The following is a 24,539-nucleotide window of genomic DNA, read 5'->3' as shown; positions in this document are numbered from 1 at the left end:
TTTAGTAATAAATTTGGGCAAATTGCTCATGCATTATTATGAAAATATCATAAAGTATAATATGATGGTTTTAATATATCTATAAATAATGAGTATACATTACCTCTTGACACATCTTTTACATTAAAATATTATGAAATTTAGAACAAGTAATTTTGATAAAATATATTTATTCTTAGGTGTCAGCAAATAATCTACAGTATCTTAAAATTATCTTATTAGTCTATTATAGTTTTAACAGTGATTTGTACAATAGACAATTCATGTTAGCCATTTTTCGATGTATATTTGAGCAACAAAACACACTAAGAACTATCACAACTACATACAACTTATCACTTATATAGACAAATTACCAGTTACTAAAATTTTAACAAAGATATGTAATAAATTAAGCCAACTTTAAAGACTATTCACACGTACCTGAATTAGTTCTTTCTCCAAAATAATTACTTACTACCAATAAAAAGAACTTACAAAATAGTGATGATAAAAATTACACTTATGTCATTTTTCCTTGGATTTAAACCTACTTTTAAACTGGAAATGTGAAATTAGAAAGAAGTCTCTAGTAACAAGAAAATATCCATTTGATGAAGTAGCACCCATTTCTCTTTCTGGATATCATGCTTCCTTGGTTCTCCTCTACCACCAACCACTCCTTAACTCTCCTTTGCTATATCCTCTTCCTCTTCTGAACCTTTAAATGTTTAAGCACCAATATTTAATACTGGGATTTGATTTCTTTTTCTACATGGCCTCCCTAGGTGATATTATCTACCACCAGAACTGCATACATCATCTCTAAGCAGATGAGTCCCCATTTATTATCTCTAACTGTAACCTCTCTACCTCAAACCCACACTTCTCCAGATCAGTACATAGCACTGTCTTCCATTTGGATGCTCATCCCAAAACTCTGGGTTAATATTACCCCTCACTTTGTCTAATCTGTACACGAATCTGTCATCAAATCTTGCCTACTCTATTAACACAGACCCAAACTGGAGTGCTCTTCACCAGCTCCTTCACTGTTTCCCTAGCCCAAGCCATCCCCATTTCTTCACAGGCTACTAGAATTACCTAACAGTCTAGTGTCCATCCAGCAGCCTGTGTGATCATTTTAAAACCTAGGTCAGCTCATGTTGCTCTATTGCTCAAAACCCTCCTATACTTGGAATATAACAAATATCTGGCCCTTCATCCTCTACCATTCAACCTCTTTGCTATTCCTCAACCATGCAAGTCATATTCTCATTTCAGGATCTGTATATTTCTTCTTCTTTCTGCATAAAATGCATTTGCCCAGATATGACCAAAACTTGCAACTTTCACTTCATTCAGGTCATTAAGAGATGCCATCACAGGCCACACTGTCTAAAACAGCAGCTTCTTTCTTTCTCTCTCCCTTTGACACTTTTTTTCTTCACAGCACTGCTTCTTCTTGTGTTTATCCTTCATTAAAACAGGAGATCCATAAAGGCAGGTCTTTCTCTTTTTTTGTTCTCGACTATATCTCTAGCAACTAAAACAGAGCCTAGTGCATAACAGGCTCTCAAATATTTATTAATGGATGAATGAAATATCTCATTCCATTAGGTGAACTGTGAACTCAATCAAAAGCACAGTAACTAAATATGTGTTTTATGTAGGACACAGGAAGGCTATTCTCTAAGTGGAAAAATTACAGAACAAGTTTTTATCAGTTCATTCTAAATGCCTTATGTATGGGGAAAAGAGGAAGACAAGTCCTGCTTTTTGCCCTTTGCCAAAATAAATTTTCCTCTTTTCTGTAACTATTTTCTTTTACTTAATGAATATATCCAAAAAATGATTTCCAAAGACCCAACATTCACAGTTAATGATACCATGATACCAACCCATTCCTCATTAGTGATGAGAATACGCTAGAGAACAATATCACATGTTCTGTCAACTCTTTTTAATAGAAAAAAGCACCACTTACCGGTAAACCACATATTAGAATCATAAAGAACCTGGGTTAGAATTAACATTAGACCAATTAATAAGAAAGGTAGTATGGTGCAGTGGTTAACAGCTCAAACTCAAGAGCTACGAAGTTTCACCACTTACTAGCACTGAAACTTGGGCGATTATTGTTAATAAGCCACCACAAGCACCCAGCTGGATATCTACCTCTTAGTTAAGAGAATTTAAATTAGCATACATGTAGAGTTATTAGAACAGTGCTTGTCATATATCAAGTGCTCATAGATGATATGTATGTTATATATATATATATATATATATTGTGTGTGTGTGTGTGTGTATATATATATATATATATATATATATATATATATATACATCACACACATATATACACACCCTTAAAGGAAAGATCAATATTTCCTTCTTATGTGCTTTAAATAAAGTATTGCTCCCACTGGCTTGGTAGGCTTTCCTAATATTTTTTTAAAATCTACATTTCACCTTTATTTCCAAATCCAGTTAGAAAAGAAAAAAAAAGGGGTTCATAGGAAGTCTGGTAAAATCCACTTAGAATGTGGTCCTTACCAACCTTGAAAAACTCCAATCTCTGTTCAGATCCAAGGGGCAGGACAGTCATTCCTGACCTCACTCCCAAATCTCAATGCATGCCTCATAAAAGCCTAAGAATAAGATCATACAAACGTAGAAAAGACCCTTAGATCCAAAGTACCAGATCTTAAGAGAGCAATAGAATCATACCTTACCTATGTATAGTGAATAAAAGCCATCAATCTACTTTAGTTTCCAGGGAAATTAATCTAATTAACTCACTCTTAAACCAGGATCCCATCATAAAATTTTCACCTAATAATTATTTACAAATTTTAAAATTTTAATCCAATCTATAATAAGAAACATACTAAGAAACATCAAGGAACACAGAATATGAAAAAGTTTGATTCAAGTAAATAAAGCATAATTGCAAATCAAAGGCAATAAGAACAAAAGACTAAAAGTAAGTCATTAATTATCTAGTAAGATAACATATTATCATAATATTACAAAACTGGCACTAATGGAGATATATTCAATTAACATTAAAATAAAGTTGAAATATGGTTGCAAAACTTTAAATTGTAAAAGAGTTTTAAATGAAAATAATATTAAGAATGACAAATGGGCAAACATTGCCAGTGGCAGTGTAAACTGGCATGAAACTTAAAAATAAGTTGACAATATATGTCCAGAGCCTCAAAAACAATTGTATTAAGTCTACTTTGTGGAAATAAGCACAAAAAAGCTCACCAAATTTTATTTTAAAATTTGAAATACCTAAATATCCAACTATACAACTATAGGGAAATGGTTACATAAACTATTTTACATGCATGTAAATAATTTTTAAAGCTATAAATAAATTTGAAAAATATGAATATTTTTAGAAAAATGTTTATTCAACCAATAATTTACTGAACATCTCTTACTTGCTTGACACTTTGACAGATGTAGATCTAGATAAAGCAAAAATAAGTGGTCACAGTATCTTGTGAAAGACATACACATTGGGAAAAAAACTACTGAATGTAAAATAAATGAGAATGGTGCTCTGATTAGAAAGGACTTTGATTCTTTAACAATCTTTAACAAAGTAATCCATTATTAACTAGAAATGTTAGGGAGGCTTCACCAAGGACATAAGTAGACTAGGGATTATAGAAACTTCCAATTGAAAGTGGAGGACTGAATACATGTGTTCATCACTGTTGCTTTTTGAAACTCCTAAAATGACAGTGCAGAAGTTTTAAGCAGGCACAACCCCATTAGGACAAAGAGATTTGGATAGGTTCGCAGAAGAAACATGTTCAACACATTCTGGGAAGTTGGGAACATGGTTGAATGGTTGAGTGGTAACTGACTTCGTGGACCAGAAATCACTGAAAACACTGAAACCTAAACCCGGGAAGACTATCAACAAATAAGCCATTTGCTGTAGTGGATACATGCAGAGGTTCAGAAGATGCTCTGAATGTCACTGAGAGTAGATGTGGGGAGGAACCGAAAAACAGGAAAAGGCTGATGACTGCTTGTTAGCTTTTACATGAACCAGAGAGACACACAGCCTCTTCCTTGGTTCTTCTAAGTATGTTAGCAGCCAGGCCTATAGCTCCCAGGCAAAAGGATGGAAAATACATATCCAGGCCCATTTCCCAGACCAAAAGAAAAGACCGAAATACAGACATTGTGAGAGTTCCACCTGACAGGCTTACAGCAATGCTCATAGTTTATAAGCCCCAACTACATGCATAGAGCTTCCAATTCCATATCTGTCTTTTCTTTAAAAATGGACAGCAAAAGGATTGTAAGATGTTTGATGAAAGCCTCCAGCAAGAGAAAAAAAACAACAAAACCAAACAAATAGAAAAGAGGAACTTAGAAGACACATAGACAATACAAGGAATTGAAAAAATAATCTTCCAACAATATCATATAGTGTTTAAAGATAGTCCAGTGAAATAAGACTGAAGAAGAATAGAAAAGTTGAGAAATATTTTTAAAGGGGGTCTTAAAAGTTCTTCAGATAAATTTTTTTAACTAAGAAAAATCGATAGGTTAAAAAATAAGAGATGAGAAAATTTCCACAAAAGCAAAACAACAAAAGATAAAGCAATAGAAAACAGAAAAGTTGATGATGAGAATAGGTTTAAATATTTAAAGAAAAGAAATTCCAGAAAGAGGTAATCTAAAAAATAGAAGGGAAGAAATTATCAAAGAAATACCAAAATTTCCAAGAACCAAAGGAAATTAATGTCTGAATTAAAAGGGCTCAATGAATGTGCAGCAGAGGAATAAAAAAATAGAAGCAAGACAGGCTAGAAGAGCCCCAGACATACACCAAAAGACCCATATTTCATTTATCTAAAATTTCAGAACCACAGACATTAAAATAAAGTAAAAGCTTTCAGAAAGAAAAGCAAAAAATTCAAAAACACAAAACAAAGCAATCAATTATGCAAATGAACAGGTTTCAGAATGTCATTGAATGTAATGAAGCAATGCTTTCAATATTCTAAATTATAATATATTATTCCACACCAAGACTGGTGTGGAATATCATCTTATAAAGGTAAAATAAAAATGTTTTCATACATACAGGGTCTCAACATTTTTATCCCTTCTGAAGGAGGGTACTGTAAGACAGGCCCTATAAAACGAAGGCCTAAACCACTCAGAAAGGACATGGAGCTCAGCACATGAATTCTGTAGGAATTCACAGGATTAGGGAAGTCCCAAAATGAGTTATTGAGGGCTACAAAAAAGATGCCTCCAATGGAAAGAAAAACATCAATCTAGATGATTATTTGATGGTTTTACATGTATAGAGAAGCTTTAGAGCTCTATTAATAAATTTTGGGATGAATTAGTGACAAGTACTTAGAAAAAAAAACAAAGCAAACAAACCCAAAGAGACAATGATTAATTCCAGGAAAAACACTTACATGAAAAAGAAAACATGGGCCGCTGAGTGGCGCGATGGTTAAGAACTGGCTTGGGACGCCAGAGGACCCCAGTTCGGATCCCACATATGAGGGCCAGTGACACTGCCCTCTACAGCTAAGATGCTGAACAACAGCTCAACCTGGAGCTGGGCTGCTGAGAGTCGCCGGCGATGGCGTAGGCTGCAGCCCCTGTGGCAGCGGGTTGCTATGGGCTGCCGTGTGTAGCCAGCAGCCAGCGTGAGCGGCCAGCAGCCGCAGTGAGCAGCCGTCCAGAAGCCGGCGACTGATCTGCCTCAACCGGGAAGAGGGCAATGATGGTGCCAACTTGGGCCAGTGAAGCAACGACCTCCACAACTAGACTGAAGAACAAAAGGACAGCAACTTGTCTGTTCCCCTGCCCGCAATTCCCCAGCGCTGTTCCCATCCCCCAATTCCCCAATAAAAATCTTTAAAAAAAAAAAAACATCATAGTATAAAACATACATGGTTCATCTATGAATATTATTTGCATTACCATAGTAATATACTCCCCCCTAATTTAAACAAAAGTGATCTTATAATCAATTTCAGAGGACAGAGCAGGGAAAGTATTGGGAGATGAGTAAGTCAAAGTAGACAATCAACAGATACTACCTAAAATGTAGGAACTTTAAGCGTAAGCATATTACTTAGCAGTGACATGAAAAATCAGAAAAAAAAAAAAAGAGAAAGTTGCAAGGGACTACCTCTTAAGAACAGGAGTCAGAATTAGAGAAAAATGAGGGACAGAACATCTGTTTTTTTGTTGTATAAGCCATATGGCACTATTTGACTTTTTAACCTATGTACACACATATTTTAACTCATTTTATTAAAGTTAATCAGGTTGGTGGATGGTAAGGTTTTGAATACTGTAAATATCTTACTATATATCATATACATGCATGAAAGATTAGAAAAATTATACATCAAAATATCAAACATGGTTATTTTAGTTTGTGGAACTGTGGAACTACTGATGATTTTAAAACATTTTTCTTCTAGTTTTTCCAGATTTCCTTTAATGAATAAATACTACTTTTTGTAATAAGGAAAAAAACAATTTTAAAGGATAAAATAAAGTCCTCTACTCTGGAGGAAAAATGTTTATTAGAGATTTTCAGATACTCTTCACGTACTATATAAGCAGCTAAAATTTAGAGGTCTAATTATCCCATGTACTTGCTTTTATCACTATATTAAAAATATTTTGATTGTTTTATTTTCAAATTTAAAATAATTTATAAGCCCATATTTAAACTCCTAAGAAAGATGCTCTGTGGTGAATAACAAGCTTTTAATAAACACAGAGATGCTCTAAATAAATAGATGTGATTTTAAGAAAATTCACTTTAATTTCTGTCCAATGTTTTTCAGTTTTTAAACAAAAAAAACTGTAAGTCTGTGGTAACTCACATCATTGAAACATTCAGCAATGCTTGGAAGAAATAACTATGTTCTCAAATTTAGTAATACTGTTGCTAATGAAGACAACTACCTAAAGAGAAATAAAAATAAATATAACTTAAAAGCCTCTATCCCTGATACCATATTTTAAATAAGTTTTCTAAAACAAGAACTTTTACAACCACATTTTCATAATTTTTTTTCAATCTGTAGATATTCTCACTGATGACAAAAGTGAAACTCTTATAAACTGTACTTTCCTTAATATGAACTAAACGCTGAGAAGTTGGAGGGTAAAATACAAAGGTATCAGATATATCACAACAGGGGAAATAATATGTAAATTCTATTCTCACTTTAAAAATGAAAGGAATCATTTTTTAAAAAAACTGAAAGCACACACAGCAATCTCTCCTTAATTATCTCTTTTGAAGACATTCTAATGTACATGCTTTCCCCCTATACTTTTTCTTAGCACTTGTGAAAATTTCAGGAAAAAAACTTCAGGAAACATAAGTGGCTGAAAAGTAAAATCAGTTCTGAGAAATACGCCACATCCCCCCCTCTGTCAGTGAGGGCAGTGTAAGAGGCATGCAGTAACTGCTTTGATACATTTATTATCAGTATTAGGTTTATTTTGCACTTTGCTGTATTTTAATAAATGCCATTAATATTTTTACAATTTTTCATGGATCTCTTTGATCTTTTCTCCTATACCAGATTTTCTCCAACAACCTGCAATGCACAATCTCTAAGAGTGGGGCCCTGAACCCTAAATGTTAATTAATTTAAACATGCTTTCAGAGTTTGAGAACCTCTGTCCAGCTCAAAAGTTCTAAAGGTCTAAAATGCAAGTTCTCACACCAGAGGCTTTCAGAAATTTATACAAGTTATTTTGTGACTACGTATTCAATTTTATATTCAGGCCGGGTGAAGAGAAGTAGAGGCAAAAGAAAAGTGGAAGGAAGAGGCCAGACTTTGGCACTACCATAACCACTTAGCACCTTAAGAAGTAATTTTGTATTTTCTCAGGGGTTATTTTCCTTAAATTAAGCAGAGATTCTTACATCAGGAGCTTTAGAAAATAGGAGTTTAGCAGTCAAGTAATAAAAATGAAGCTAGATACACTGAACACATAGTTAATAAAAAGTTTTAAAGGCATCCACTTCTAAACATTTGTTGGCATAAAACCATGCTCTAAATCCTTTGTTCCTGAATTCCCTTTAACTGCTCAGGGAACATTGGTAATGGCATTGTGACTTGCTGAGACAGATCCTCCCAAGAACTGTTATATAAACTGCATTTCTTCCAACAGTGTTCAAATCAACTTTTATGAGCCGAAATTAAATTTTTTTGTTTGCCCTTATACTGTGGGGAGGGGTAAGCAATTTTTTGTAAAAATGCTTACACAGTTAAGACCTTTTTGAAAATTGCTGAGGGCAGGGAGAAGAGAGAGCTTAATAATCACTGTCTTGTTCTTTTGTTTAAAGCAGAATGAACTGACCCACATGTACATAAAAGATCACAGATTATTTAATATAGGTATGCAAAAACAAAACTGCAAAATCACACAGCTGTACTTGGCAAAGCATGATTTACTTGAACCATGAAAAGAATCCATATTTGTTTCTGTGAAAAGGAAAATATTTACCAAGAATCAAGACAGTCATCAAAAAAGGGGATGTTAATGGTGAGAAACCAGAGCAGGATAAATAAAACAGACTGGTCAGCGCCACTCATACTAAGGAGAGAGCATAAGGCAGTATGCTCACGTTCGCAACCCAGAGCAGAAAAGCACACACCAGGGCTGGCTGAGCACGTGTTACACCCAATCAGTGCCAGGTAGCTAAACAAGCTCTGCCAGGACTAGCCAGCTTTCATTTCCTGAAGTGTGACAAGCTCTTCCAAACATCTTGGTCCCTTTGTCTAGTTGCCACTTTCCCCCAATATTTTTTCATGTTTGTGCTACTTAAAGCTTCAGGTCTTGGCTTTCTTTAATCCACATCTAAATTAGGTGCCCCTTCTCCCCACTTATTACCTTCCTAAGCACCTTATAATCTCCCTCCATAGTATTTCTGGCACTCTGTAGTTACATGTATATAGCATATATTTTACATATAACTATAAGGTCTCTCTTTCCCCAATAGCCTATACACTCAACAAGAACAGAGACTACGCGTCACAGTGTATACAGCCAGGGTCTTGGACACTGCCTGGCACAAAAGCAGGCGCACTTGGTGGAATGAAGTGCACTCAGAGTTCGATCTTGGGTTCCCATTGCTTCTACAGAGCCCCAAGACATGACCCTTCCCACCTTCTACATAAACCATAAAAACCTTAACATTAAACAATGGAGGTTCCCTATTGACGTGTAAATATCACGGGGGAGTGAGAAAACAAACAAGCTGTAGTGAAGTATTCTGGGTTTAAGTGGGGATGGGAGGGTCCTTCTGTTAGTATAATCAGTCAGTTTTCACCCAGGCCAGTAACCTGCCACTGACTTTCTTTGGATTTCGGAGATCTGCTTGATTGCTAGTCTTTCTATTGACATTAACTCTTACCTTCAGTAGTTTCTCTTTTTTCTTTAGGAAAGTATTTAGAACTGAATGCAAATTTATAGTTTCTGTCTTCCATCTGCATGGAAGCCAGCCTCCATGATGGCCTCCTAGTATTCACATCTCTTAAGCAGCAGAGCCTCTGCCAATTGAGCAGGGCTGACCTACATATGTAGCTAGTAGGATGTCATGGGATGATGGTGTCTGACTTCTGAAGCTAGGTCATAGAGGACACTGGGGCATTCGCCTTGAACCTTATCATTCACCCTGGGGGGATCCAGCAACAACACTAGGAGGACACTCCAGCAGCCCTGGGAGAGGTCCATGTCATGATGACTGAGCTCTCCTGTCTATGGTCTGCACTAACTTGCCAGCCTCAGGTGTGAGCCATCTTGGCAAAGGGTCCTCCAGCCGGAGTCAAGCCTTTAGATGAGTGCAGCACTGGCCAACGTCTGGACTGCTACCTCATGAGATCCTCAGCCAGAACCAATCAGCTAAACTGCTCCTAAATTCTAACCCACAGAAATCACGTGAGATAATAAATGTTGTTCTAAGCTGTTAAATTTAAGGCTTATTTGTTATGCAGCAATAGATAACTAATATAAATCTCTCATCACTCAAGTTCACAAAGAAAATTTTCTAGAAACTTCCACCATTACTATAAAGGAAAACAAGACATTGATTAAAAAATTTTATTCTACAACCCCTTTCTTTTTTTCATTAGATCCCATAAGGAAGACAACGCAAATGCCTGGTTATTTGAAAACATTTAAAAAGTATAAAGTAAGATTCACTGATATGTGGTATATAAAACTAAAAACAACAAAGGAATAAGACAAACAAATGAAGAAACAAAAACTATTCATAGACACAGACAATAGTTTAGTGGTTACCAGAGGATAAGGGGGAAGGGGAAGGTAGATGAGGGTAAAGGGGGTCAAATATATGGTGATGGAAGGAGAACTGACTCTGGGCGGTGAACACACAATGTGATCTATAGATGATGTGTTATAGAATTGTACATAGGTACACCTGAAACCTATGTAACTTCACTAACCATTGTCACCCCAATAAACTTTAATTTAAAAAAAAAGATTCATGCTATTTTTTGGAAAAAAGAATTTCCTTGTATTAAATAAAAGACAGAATTTTCTGAAAGAAATGTACAGATGAGGTAGAAGAGATGAGACAGAGGAGTGAAGTGCAGCCCTTAAGATCAGGAATGGAAAGATGGGAAAACAAATTCAGGAAGTGATTTATTCCACTTGTCACAAACTTGCTTTAGTATTGTAGATTCTACTGAGGTCCAGCCCAAAGAAGACATGAAATGACCGGATTATGGAGAGGGAGGAATATAATATGATACCAGAAGGCAGTGGAGTTTGCACTAATAAGAAACAAGAAAAAACACTTTAAATGGCAGCGCTTGGGTAACAAGATTATTTTAAATAGGTATATTATGGCAATTTGTAGAAGTACGAGTCTTACTTCTTTATTCTATATAAAGGTTTTCAAATGCTTTTTCTTTTCTTTTTTTTTTGTTTTTATTCCATGCCATAATAAATGTAGAAAATAAAATACCCCAATTAGAAACACAAATGTCACCATAATTGCTAAAGGTTGTGGTGAGCACATTTATTCCTTCCTACAGCCAAAGATAGTTTTTCTAGTAAAAGAATTTTGAATTTTCTTGAGATTTTTTTAATTATTAAATTTCTCTTAGCCTTATACTGCTTCCACTTTCTTTTTCTAAGTCTTCTTTCTAGGTTTCCCTCCACTTTTATTACAACACAGGCTAGAACAGAAGAAAAATGGAGAAGATTATTAGTGCAGCAGAGAATGTTTTCTCCGAACATTTTCAAAAGGCCTTTTTAAAGAAGATGGAGAAACAACAATGAAAACCTTTTTATTATCCACTGGTAATTGTTAATGTTCACTTTATCTTGTGTTAGGATTTCTAAGAGTTTTCTTTCCAGATAAAAGTTAAGGAAATAGAAATTCTTTGTAATCATAAACTACTGGATTTTATTTTTAAACAGAAGATCCAAAACAAATACTACTGGAACTGTTAACATATCAGTGAAAAACAACAAGTCCCCAACACTAAACAAACACTCATAAAACTAGGCTAGATTTTGGTTATAAGCAAAAAATCCGCCCCCCTCCCCCCCCCAAAAAATATAACTGTCTCTATTAGTTCATGAGGAGAATTACCATTATCACATGTTGTCAACAATCACTAATGATTCCTTGACTTTCTCAAACTCCTTACAAATAAAGAAATTAGATTAAACAAGAAACTCCTTTATAAGCAAAATCCAGAAATGGAATAAAAATGTTTAGATATCTGATTGGTACTGCCACATCAGCCCTGAGCTACCACCTTGCTGCCAAAGTTCTAGAGCTTTTAAGCTAAAATGTGTAAGGGAATTGTCACTTGGCTTTATAGAATTAAAAACATAGAAAGATTACAAAGTAACTCATAGTTTTGATTGAATGAGAGATTCTGAGCCAAACTAACCAGTTAATCTGCTCCTGAATTCCTGACTCTCAGAAACTGTGAGGTAATAAATGCTTATTGTTGCCTTCAACTGCTAAAATTTGGGATAATTTATTATGCAGCAATAGATAACTAATATTTCTCATCATTCAAGCTCACGCAGTTTGCTAGATTTTCACCATTAATATAAAGGCAATGAGATATTGTATAAAGAAATGTAAAATAATTACTAACAAATGAAAACAAATGTTAATGGAATTTCTTCAGATACAGTTAATAATAAGGTTGATACTGTAAGATCAGTGGGGATGATTCTTTTTCCTAATTTGCCCCAACTTCTATGAAGACAGAGAAGCTACTATAAAACATCCTTTCAAAACATTATGATATGAAGCAGAAGAAAAATAAGGAAGGACATTAACCGAGGATAATTCTAGGTTGAAATCACTGCAAACTGTGAATGAAAGTATTTTAAGGAATTAAAAAAAAATATTTCTGTATTTGATGGAATTCTAGAAAAGTGATTATACTACACACTTTCAGACCCACTTTTAGATCCATTCTTTACCCCCTACTGAACGTCAGAGTGTCTCTTAACAGTAGCTTTTCTTAAAAAACAAATTCAGAGAGAGGGTTTACATTTCTCTCTATATAAATCAGCATAAATCTAAATAAGCTACAAAAGGATGACATTTCACAAAAACAAAGGTACTTATTAATAAACTTATAACAGATTTTTATAAGTGACATAGGTGCTACTTCATCCTCATTTTTATATAAGTGGTAAAATAAGCAGACAAATTAATGGATGATATAAGAATTCTCTTTCTTTTTAAAGTCACCTACCCTTAAGCGGATCATGCTCTGCTCTCATAATATCAATAAGGGAATTTTCCAAAGAGTGCATATTCAAACTGTCATACATCCTACTTCGATCCTAGAAGAGAAGAAAAAAACAAAACCAGACTCAATATAATCTATGTAATTCTTTCCGAAAAGTGATGATAAATATACTATCTTAATCTTCTTACATAAAATAGGTATCTGATCAACATAACATTACTAATCAGTTTGCATCCCAAGACAATACCAATAACTAAGGATCTCATAAACAATAATGTCTCCCATATTGAAGGACAATATATTTAATACATTTATCTCCAAAATCATATATCAAAAGCAAATCACATAGCAAAAGCAATCTTATTTCATTGGTAGTATTAATGCAATACAGTAAAATTTTTATTGTTATCATTCTCAACTACAAATATTTTTGAAATGTAAAACACACAGAAGCATTTTTAGTTATTTAACTTCTAAACTTTTCTCATATATCTAGGAATACTGGCACTTGAAAAATTAAGTATTTTTGGGGAAAGGACTTAATTCCATAATTGCACCATACTTTAAACATCTATCAAACATTATGTGTTATTTGACTTAGCCAGAATTTCATGATAATGAATGCATACGCATAGAATACCATAAAAATCAAAAGCATGGAATACTAATATCAAAATAAAGACTAACACCTAGAATATTTATCTTCAAAAATCTTGCTCTTCGCAGTCCTCACATAACGGTGCTTGCATTTCTAAACTCTCCCTCCCCTCCACCTCTCTGCCAACAAGGTAGATGGGTGAGCAAAAGCATTCCCATTTCACCTATCTCGTTCAGTCTCAGAACAAAATCTTTTGTGTCATTAGAAGTCTCATTTGCTGAGTGTTAAATCCCTCAACTTGCTTATTACATTCTCTAAATTCATGAATTTATATTGTATTCTGCTAAACATACAATCAATGTACTTGAACAAACCTATTGTATATAGGGAACTAGCATAGCAAGCTCTGGCCCATGCCCCCCAAATCACCAGGGAGATTTTTACCAAAATATGTCAGTGCTAGCCTCCACTCATTTAAATCTGTGCGTGTGTGTGCACGCGCGTGCACGTGTGTTTGTGTGCGCGTGTGCATGTATGCACACTTGTGCAAGTGTATGCATATGTGGGGGAGGCAGGGCAGGACATTTTTAACTCTCAAAAAATGATTAACACAGAAAAAGAAAAAAAGAAGAATCCGAAAAGTGGGAAAAGAAAGTCTCCACAGGAATCAGATTTGGCACTTCTTAACCTGGGTCCATGGGCTTCCAGAAGGATCATGAAATCTCTGAGATTATATACAACATTCTGTATGTGCATGTACACATTTTTTTTTCTTGAAGAAAGGTTTATGGGTTTCATGCACATACAATCCAGAGTAGGCTCAGAACAAGTCTTTTAAAAAGCTAAAGAAAAACATAAGCTTCCTGAGAACATGTTGTTTTATTTACTCTACTTTGATGTTTAAATTAGGGTTGTGAGCTTTTTAAAGCTATGGGGGCCAGAATCAGTATTGTAGACTAAACAAGTTGCTGTCAAGGAATTTAAGTGTGAAAAGTAACACTGAATGATGGAACGAATGCTAGACTAGAGGGCTCTTATTCTAGCTTTATCACCAATCTAGTATATGGGTATACCCTGTAGTTATTTTTACTTAAAGGCTCCTGAGGTAGAATACACCCTTCAGTAACAGAGGTTCACTGGAACAGTGACCTTGATTGGTGAGGGAGGCACAGAAAATCACTGAGCTGTAGCAGTGGCTCTCAAACAGGAGCATGCTTCAGAATCATCAGGAAAGGTTGTTAAACACAGGTTGCTGGGACTCATCAACAGTCTGACTCAATAGGTTGGGAGTAAACCCTGAGAATTTGTTATTCCAACAAGTTCCCAGGTGATACTGAGGTTGCTGGTCTAGAGACCATAATTTAAGAAGCACTGATCTTAAGTTACTAAATCTCTTTATACTCTGTTTTCTCTTCTAGAACATAAAATAACCATGTCAGACTAGATGATGCCTAAAATCCACTTAAAAAAATAGAAAAGCAAAGACTCAAAGTACTATATAATAACATAAAACTGGAATAGATAAGAGCATGGTCCTTGGGCAAAAATGACATAGAATTTTGTTAATCTATGCAAATATTTCAATCTTCTGTGTTTACACTATAATTGGTGCAAAGTATTTTTTTTTATTTTCCTGCCTCTCCCACTAAATTTCTAAGTTAATAAGGGGTGGAGACCTTCTAATTATGGAATATAGCTAGCTCTCAAATATTAAATGCATAGTACTTTCTACCATAAAAATTATGCATTGAGCTGAGGTGATTAAGTTGAGGTATGTGAGGGCAAAGACTATATTTTTATATGGCAACTATAAAAGATTATATATGAAACCTTGTCAGAGTCTTCCATAGACTAGGAACTCAAATGCTAACTGAATAAGTTGAGACAACATCAGATATTAATGTGGCCTTGCTGTCAAGTTGAATTTCTGACCACACAATGGAAGATTAAGTGCTATTATATTCAAAGTTCCTAGATATATTTAAAATAGAATTTAAAAATATAAACTGTCAGGATAAAAACTGTTCATATAATCAACTGGAAAAAACTTCAGAAGGTATGCTGTGTCACAGAGGTTCTAAGATAGAGCATATTATAAATACTTTATATTCTATGTAACTTTAAATTCTTACAAAGAAAATATGTCATAGCTCAGGACTATTTTCTCAGGCTGATGTTTTTTGAACAGAATCAGACTATGCCCCATCTTTGGTCAACCTATGAAGTTAATTAATGGTGACTATTAACATCACCCAAATGATATTTCACACACTACTTTTCTTTGTTGTTGTTGTTACCATTCTCTACCTCCATTTCAAGGAGTGTGATCTTGATTTAGAGCACAGTAAAATTAATGAAGTAATTTTATAATTCTAATTCTACTGTCAGTGGGCACGGGCAGTATTTAAGGCCTGAAGGGAAAATACATAAGCAAGCTATTCAATAAATATCAGTGACCACTATACAATCAACTCTGACAACTGTTATTCAAAAAAGCGGTATTAATAGCTTTAGCTTTTAATTCCTATCTATATCCCACTGAAATAATGAGAAGCCCACTTATAAGTTCCCTTATTATCCTTTGCATACAAGTCTTTCATCATGAAAGAAACTCCTACTTTAGCAAAAATAGCAAAACTATTTAAAAACTATAGCTTAGTTATACTTTGTTAAGCATCAGCTGCATCCCACATGATTTTTAAAGCACTCAATACAATACAGCCTTGAGCAGGCAAAGAGCTCATGACATCTCAAAATTGCTTTCTGGATATAATGAAACCTATAGATTCATGTTCAAAAATACATATAATTTCATTAACTAAAAGCGTGGGGATTAAAATATAAATTCTGAAAAAACCCAAAACAGAAACAAATCGGATTATAAAACACTCATGCATTCTTTTGAAATACAGATATTAGAAAAATTTATGTTCACACAAACGCCATTGGTTGAAAAACTAAATTGAAATCCTGAAACCATTTTAAAGTAACCATAAACACACCCATACTGATTAGCATAAATAGAAAAATCACAGCAATGTAACTTGCATTTATTACTGCATGGCTATTTGCAAACAGCCAAAATATTTCACAGAAGAAAGAATCTCTATCAGGAAAAGTTTATTCCAATCTACTTTAAAAATGAAAACTGTATAGCAAAGAATCAACTAAATGGGCTTTCAGAAAGTGAGATTACAGAGTCCTACAGTAATGAACAAAAATTAGAACACATTGGTGAAAAAAACTATAATATCATATTCTTTCATTTTATTGTTTTCATAAACCCAGACGTTTGCCACAAAAACTTATAGAAGTGGCAAAAAAGTACTAGAAAGATTGAAAAACACATAAAACACAAAGTAATCCTAATATTATAAAAAGGATAGCCTGAGAAAAGATTATAAGTGCTGAAAAATAACTAAGAACGTCAACAATATTAAAATTAGTGCAACAAAATGAATTCTAACTTAAGTAAAAGGGAACTTTTTATGGGATGCCGAATATTTGTTTTGATATATTCAAAACCCCGTTCTTTTTGAAAAGTAATGGTCAAACAGAACCTTTCCCTCTTGACCATGCAGCATTCTCGCAAAGAAAAAGGAGATGGATTGTAGAAAAACCCTATATCCTCATAAAGATATACCAGCTGCTTAATCATGTATTCTGCCCAAGTAGAAAGATCAACTTTTGTTGTATTTTTGTGTTTAGTTCTCTAATTTTAAAGTTGTGCTAATATTGTCCTCAATTTTAAGTAAATACTGATTGTACATTCCTGATTACACACAACGACTGCACTGTACTGAATTAGAGGCACACACTGTGATACTCTGCCTTACTACACAATGCAGCACTCAATCTCAGACTCTCTCATATTCTCTAGTTGTTCCACAGATACCACCCTTCTTCATCCCACTGGACTTTTATGTTCTCAAAGGTAAAGAACAGTATTCCCTCCATATACTCCAAGGGTAATTAAAACACTACCACATGTACAATAAACATTCATTTCTTAATTTATTATTATGATCCTCGACAAAGTGCTATAACAGTGATTCTGAATATTTAAAAAAAAAATTTTAGAGGCCCCAAATGGCCTTTAAAAATTCCAGTACCTAGAGGGGTTAAAGAATATGGAAAGGCAAGTAGAAAATGTTTGTTGTAAGAATGTATCAAACATAATTAAATAACTGAACATAGGATAGTAAATAGAAAGAAAGCATGCATTACCTGAACATGTATAAAAGAGTCCATTGTCTCTTATTTTCAGTGTAACAGTTTGATGACTACCAATGTCCCTGAAGCTCATCTAGTTTAAGAACCACAATTTAAGGAATCCTTTATTAAATGAGAAATTGGACTTGGTCTGCTACTACATATTTATGTGTGTGTGTGTGTGTGTGTGTGTGTGTGTGTGTGTAAGGCGAATAAAGACTCCAAATAATACATTTTTCTGAGAGACATGCCCATATTACCATTTACCATATTTCATAGATACCTTGGATAGTAAAGATTGGTGAAAAGTATCTTTAATTAATTCAAGGCAGTTTATGTGGCATGCTCAAGAACTGTAGGGAGAACTTCCACAAGAACAAAAATCTAGAGCTGAATATACTGATAATCCTCTAACCAAAGGACAGGCCAAAACACATCTTATAGGCTTCACAAACTATATTACAGTTTTAAAGGCATGATGTTGTTTTCTTTATAGAGAAGAACTTGTAAGTTATAACCTCAGCTACTAGTATATTTACTCTTTCATTCAAAATATTCATGTATTAATGAATAAATATACTATGACCTTAATATCTAATTGAAAATTCAACTTTAAGGTAATTTGGAATTCACACTTTTGAGTGTGATTTCTTGCAAGGGTAACTAGCTAATAGCATTTTAAAGAATAGTAATTCTTAGCCTTAAAAATATATATATTTTAAAGTCAGAAAAGTGCATAGCAATTGACATTTGTTTTTTAAAAGTTTTAAATTTGAACTTTTTCCATAAAAAATAGATTTAAGAACATACTAACCTGAAAATTTTTACAAATATATCTGAAATTATATGTAACATATAAAATTATTTTTGCCCTATTTATTGAATTCTATTATAGGTACTGCCTGAAGCATTCAGGTAGAAGAATTAAGACTTCAGTAATAGGATTTAGTATTGCCTAGTCAATTTGAGACAAAAAGAAATAAAAGTTAAATGTTTTAAAATAATCTATTTGTTAAAATTTATCAGTGTTACAATGTTGTATATTATGCAAAAACATCAGAGATTAAAATAATCTCCCCAGGTATTTAAGGGCTTAAGTATTTTCTATAATTTTAACTTTGCCAAACAGTGAAGAACTACCCAACTGTTTAAGATACCAATTGCAGTTTATAGCTGGTGCTATATTTTTAAGAACCTCAACTTCAAATACCTCAACCTTTTATGGTAGAAACAGAACAAATTTTGTATAAGTAGTCTTAGGGTACTCAAACATGACAACAACACTGCTTTTAAAACCAGCTGGGAGGTTATACAGTATATTTCCACTGCCTCTGATCAATGGTCATTCCTTCCCTCTCCAATAAACCAAGGCCCTCGGATTCTAAAAATAAGGAGGGAGGTAGCAGGGGGCAGGGAGCAGGAAAAAGAAACGGCCAAAACAGATCAGAGAAAGTGTAAGAGCTGGGTAAAAATGTCTTACATGACCTAGTTCAAAGTCCTCCTTTTATTCAGGTTTCGGACCCCTTTCCTTCTAGTTTAGTTGATTTTCCACTATTGTTTTTTTTCATCTCTCTTTTCAACTTCATCACATCACACCTCTTGCTCAAGAGTCCACAGGGAAGGCCAGTATCTCAGCAATTTAAAAACAACAACAACAACAACAACCACAAAAAACCACAACCAAACAAAAACTTTCATCACCAAAATCCTTTGTCTAAAATGAATTTACCTAAAACATAGGTTATAAAATAGGTAAAAGCAGAGTGGCTTAGAGAAAGTCTAAGTGGGAGAGTTAGAGGCCTTCATCCTGTGGCAGCCCCAGGGGCACCTGGACTGAGCCCAGTCATCACCTCTATGTACTCACTAGCATTCCATCAACTGACACCATCTCAATAACCTAATTTCTCAGCATATGCCCCACCCCATGAACCCTTTATATGGCAGCTAATCTGTCCTCTTTCTTCTGTATAGATACATATCCCTCTCAGGTGTTTCCTATTATGTTTGAAATATTTTGTCTCTTCCTCTCTAAAAACACGCCCTTGCCACCTCCAAAATAATTACAATTTTCCTCTTCTAACATACCATTTCCTAGGCATTTATATATTCAACTTGAATGACATAAGAATGCTACCATAAAAATGACATTAATATGGCCTAATTGAATCAGAGTGGAAAAGACAGTAGAAACAGAGTGCTAACTTACACTAACAAGACAATAAATTACAAATTATAAGAGATAACTATTTGTTTCTAATTAGAGATCCTGGCAGGACTACTTTGATAAATAGGTAGGACTTGTCTAAAACAAGTCCTTGTTAACCTTCTAGACTAGAATGCTATTTACAAATGTATTGATATATTTATACAGTCCTTACTTGTAAAATCATATCTTGTTGATAAATTAAGGAAGAGCCTTAACTAAGGATAACATTGAACGGACTCCCACAATGTCAACTCTGTGCATTCAAACTCAGGTTCTGTAAGAAAGAACCCTCATATGTAAGGACTGAGTTTCCTATTTGTCCTGTAATAATTCTCATCACCTGGTACCCAATATGCATTCAAATTTAGTCTGGAGGAAGAGAGAGACGATTTTGTAACCACAAAGGGCTTGAAAGTAATTAAGCCTGATACCCAGGTTTTTGGCTCAGCGTTTTTCATAGAAAACTAATTATTTGGAAGAAGGCAGTATATAAGAGCAGTAACAAAATTTAGTACAAATACTACACCAGACAGTTTTTTATAAAGGTGAAAAACTGAACTAAGATAGGGCTTTTTTAAGAAATATATCTCATGACCAACACAGCAAATTTCTTGACAAAAATTTACTTAAAAATTCTGTAAAACATTAATGAAATGTAAAGTTGGAAGTTAAATAAACGTATGACTTTGTATCTAATTGTAAATAATTCTGAAAGGAAATAAAATGTGTTCAGTTTGACTGATGTTTAAAGCCAGGTGCTCTTGGGTATATAATTCCTTTTTCCAAAAACAAATTTATTATGTTTTATAAATATAAAATGATTATGAATTACTTTGTATTTGAAAATGAAGCATTTTATATTAGTTTGTCAAGTGACCCTTTAAAAATAAACTGCTTTAACACTCTCTGACATATGCTTAAATAGGTATAACTGAAAAGTAAATAATAATCCTCCTCATAATAAATATACTAAACTCCTAACCAAAATCCTGAAAAATATACACTGTGCAGCCTACCTGGTCTATTCTGGAAGTTCCGGCTGCAGTGCACCAACTATCTTGGAGTGAATCTGAGCCCCAAGCTGGTAACTGCAAACTAGATCTCACCTTCAATAGCATAGAAGTTTTCATCAGAAATAAGCAGTTCTCTTCCCCATGCCCACCCACAAAACAAAACAAAACAAAAAAAAAAAGGAAGAAAACCAAAAAAAACCCCCAAAATTCTTTCTATCTTTTATCTTTATTCTGTCCTCTAAAGGTTTTAGGGGAAAAAAATCCCATTTTCAATAGCCAAAGGGAATTTCATCAACCTGCAATATCAACAAAAAAATTAAAAGGCTTGAAAAAAATGTCAATCATCATAATTATTAGGCTACATTTAAAAAAAAATTAGTCACTGAACCAGTGAAGACACATTTTAATTCGATATAAAAGTCCTATTATTTTTCCATAATTACAGCTGTACTAAGTATATTCTAATACAAATACAGCTGATAATAGTCAAACCTATGCATGATTACAAACATTTTAACTATATTGTAGAAGAAAATAATTTTGGTGGTGCACTAAAGATTAATAAATTAAGGCATTCTTAAGGAATTACCAATTAAAAGCTTCAATATGTATTTAAGAAATACAGCAGGTTTTTCTACATTTTATTAAGTTATTTTCGACTGTGCACTTAGAGCATTTTTTATAGTCTCAATTTCCTCTGTATAGGTAGTTTATCCTTTGATAATGAAATTATATGCTTAAAAACTAAAATGTTCTGTTCTTTAATCTGTTAATTTTACCATACTACTACTACCACCACCCAATTTTCTACTGTGAAAGATTAACATTAGAAATAAGGCCATTTACATACCATTCTTACCTGTAAGGGTAAGAGTGTATTACTATTGTTGTCTGTTCTGAACACATTATCTTCAATCCAAGATTTTGGAGTCAGTGATGGAGTAGAGCGAGTAAATTTCGGTGGTGCTATGACATTACCAGAAAACGGTTTCTTCAATGGAGATATTTGATTCATAGTTCCTGGAATCCCCATGTTTCCAGTTCTACGATGGTCTCTGCCATGCATTGCTCCCCACGCCATACTTCCAGTGCCCCAGCCACTGCTCTGATGGCTGCTCCAGGGAGACTGTTTCAGAAGAGGCTGGAGAAAACATAGCTATCTAAATTATAGGCATTTAAAGAGTTTATAATTCTAATTTTAGACCTGAGCTAAGAATTTATATATGATCTTTAAAAAATGAAATACTTAAGAGCAACAGAATATCCTTATCTAGTTTACAAAAGTAATAGTCTTGAGATCTTGCTATATTATGTTTTAACACTCATCTAATCCGAGGTGAGATTTCATCCTCTTCTCTACTATAAATTATAATGAATCAAGCAGAGGTTTCATGACAATTACTAAAATAGAAGGAGTTACTTTTTTTCCCTTCAGAGAGAATCCGATATATGATAAATATGAAGGAAAAAAATACTTTTAAATTGAAATTAACTTTGAAGATCCTTAAAGATATAATAACCTACATTGTGATCTTAAAGCAACCACGGTCTGCTAGACACAAATAAAAATATGGTCTTTATTAATTAAAATATACCAACCACATGATAGACTTTAGGTTTCCAAAACAAGATGTACCACTGCAAAAGTGAATAATGATAACATCTGGTGTTATTCTGCTGCACAAATTAAAAATGCCTTTCGGGATAAGGACAATACTGGAAACGTGTCCTTTTCTGCATTGCTTATTGAACTCTTAAGATATTTTATTCCAGTTTTAGTGTTTCTCTTAAAGTATTTTTGTTTTTTTTCTCTTAATTATCCATGAACTGTGAAGCAATTATCTAATGTCACCCATAGGTGGATCCATTGAGATATACAAAGTAAACAACTATATGCTTTGATTATTCTAGTAAAGATCCTAATAATACAAATCTCCAACAACTTCATGCATTTTCAAAAGTAAATTATATTCCAAACTAGAATCTATGGCAAAAAAAGCTATGCCATCAAAGAATGGAAAATTCACCAAAAGCCTATAATTGTAGGTTTTTAAAATGTATTAATTGGTAGCAATTATATTATCAATAAACTTATACTTTAATAATTTTGTGCTAACAGTTAGCCAAAAGAAGTATGAACCTTGCAGTTACTATAAGTCAATAAATACAGCACCCTTAAAATTAAACCTGCTTCTTATAAGACAATGTAAAAAAAAAAAAACCTGCTATACAGTACCTACTTTTAAAAAATGTTTTTAAATGCTACTATAATCATGAATATGTGCTCCCCGTTCCCCCTCCACATAGTTCAAAAGCATAGCTAAGGGACCATGGACAAATTAAATTGCTCCATTCTTGAGGGCCTTACTTGCCTCAGTGATACAGTGTTCAAAGTTCTCCTCCAGTGATCTAAAATTCCATGTGACAGCTGTGTGACCTCTTACACTCCACTGTGAGACCCGTCTTTTGACAAAAAGCAGCTTATAGTTAAATATGGATCATGGTATATGGTCTTCTAATGTTCTATGTCACGTTTTTAAGAATTCAAAAATACCTACAGATAATTTTATGTGGCAAATTTCCAGTTAAAAAACGAAGACCCTGATACCCAAAAGACAGCTGCTGAAGATTATGCAAATCATGAAAAAGTGGACTATTATTTCAAACTTCCACATTTTCAGTTCTTACAGGCCACATTCTCCTTTCTCGGGAGAAACCAGTGGTTCAACAAAAACTGTTAACTGTTACTTCGGTTAATTTAAATGAACTGCTAACTGCTACTTTGGTTAATTTAGATAGGTATTCACCCTTTAAAAAGGTTAATCGTTGGAAACTTTAACTGGCCAATGGAAAAAGTTATATGAGTAAGTAAGCACTGGCTAAGGTCCAAATTTGCTTCTAAATCCTTAATCACGAAAAAGGCCTTCAACAGAAATCACTACGATCGATAAACGCTGGCTGGATCAAAACAGGGCCAAATACTCTTTCAACGTCAGCTAACAGCCCAGCGGTCACTCAAACACTGTGTTGACGGGATAACAAAACCGAGCTTGCATCAGAAAGGCCCCGGATGAATGAAAACCCCTGCCCCGTGCTCTTGCCTGATGACCCTGCCCTCGGAAAAGCGAAACTCCCTGGGAGTCGGGAGAAGGCCACCGAGACGCACGCAGGTCTTGTCTTCAAGGTAACAAACACACCAAGCCCAGGTCCACGTTTCCTTTTGTCTTAAAACCCCTGAAACATTACCCAGACGCTAAAGAGCACAGAAACCACAGCCGTCTCGGGGCATCTCAGTTGCCACCAAGTGAGCCAGCGCTCCCCGTCTCTCCTTCATGGCATCTGACAGCTCAGAGGACGGAGCCCGCGACGGCGGCCGGGTCCCGGCGCCCGGGCGGGGCTGCCGGCAGGTGCTGCGGGCCCGCCGCCGCCTCCCTCCCGGCGGGCGCCGTCTCTCTCCGGCCGGGTCAGAAAGACCCAACCCCGAGGGAGAAGAGCCTTCCCGCCGGCTCCCTCCCGGGCGACACGCACCGACTCGGGAGATCGCCTCCCTGTTCCCCAAGTTCGCTTCCCACGGCCGCTCCCCCGAGGCCCCGCGTCTCCCGCACCCGGGAACGCGGACGGCCGCCCCGCAGGCCAGGGGGCGTCGGCGGGGCCCGGGCTCGAGGGGCCGGCCCGCTACCAGGGACGCGGGGCACCGCAGCCCCGCCGGCGCTCCGGGGCGTTCGAAGGGGCGCCCG

General features: G+C 34.9%; 1 protein-coding gene across 1 annotated transcript in view; it reads right to left on the bottom strand.

Moving 5' to 3' along the window:
* Positions 1 to 24,539, bottom strand: part of CPEB2 (cytoplasmic polyadenylation element binding protein 2) — a 69,000-nt gene that overhangs the window by 42,475 nt on the left and 1,986 nt on the right. Inside the window, exons 2-4 of the mRNA XM_019626338.1 lie at positions 21,662 to 21,943; positions 20,806 to 20,895; positions 12,777 to 12,867 (exon numbers count right to left, since the gene is read on the bottom strand). Coding sequence (XP_019481883.1) covers positions 12,777 to 12,867; positions 20,806 to 20,895; positions 21,662 to 21,943 — 463 coding nt within the window. The remainder of the gene's footprint in view (positions 1 to 12,776; positions 12,868 to 20,805; positions 20,896 to 21,661; positions 21,944 to 24,539) is intronic.

This window comes from Hipposideros armiger, unplaced genomic scaffold (genome assembly GCF_001890085.2).
Source record: "Hipposideros armiger isolate ML-2016 unplaced genomic scaffold, ASM189008v1 scaffold_666, whole genome shotgun sequence".
NCBI lineage: Eukaryota > Metazoa > Chordata > Mammalia > Chiroptera > Hipposideridae > Hipposideros > Hipposideros armiger.
Note: the sequence above shows the minus strand (reverse complement) of the source record. Positions and strands in the feature narration are given on the sequence as shown.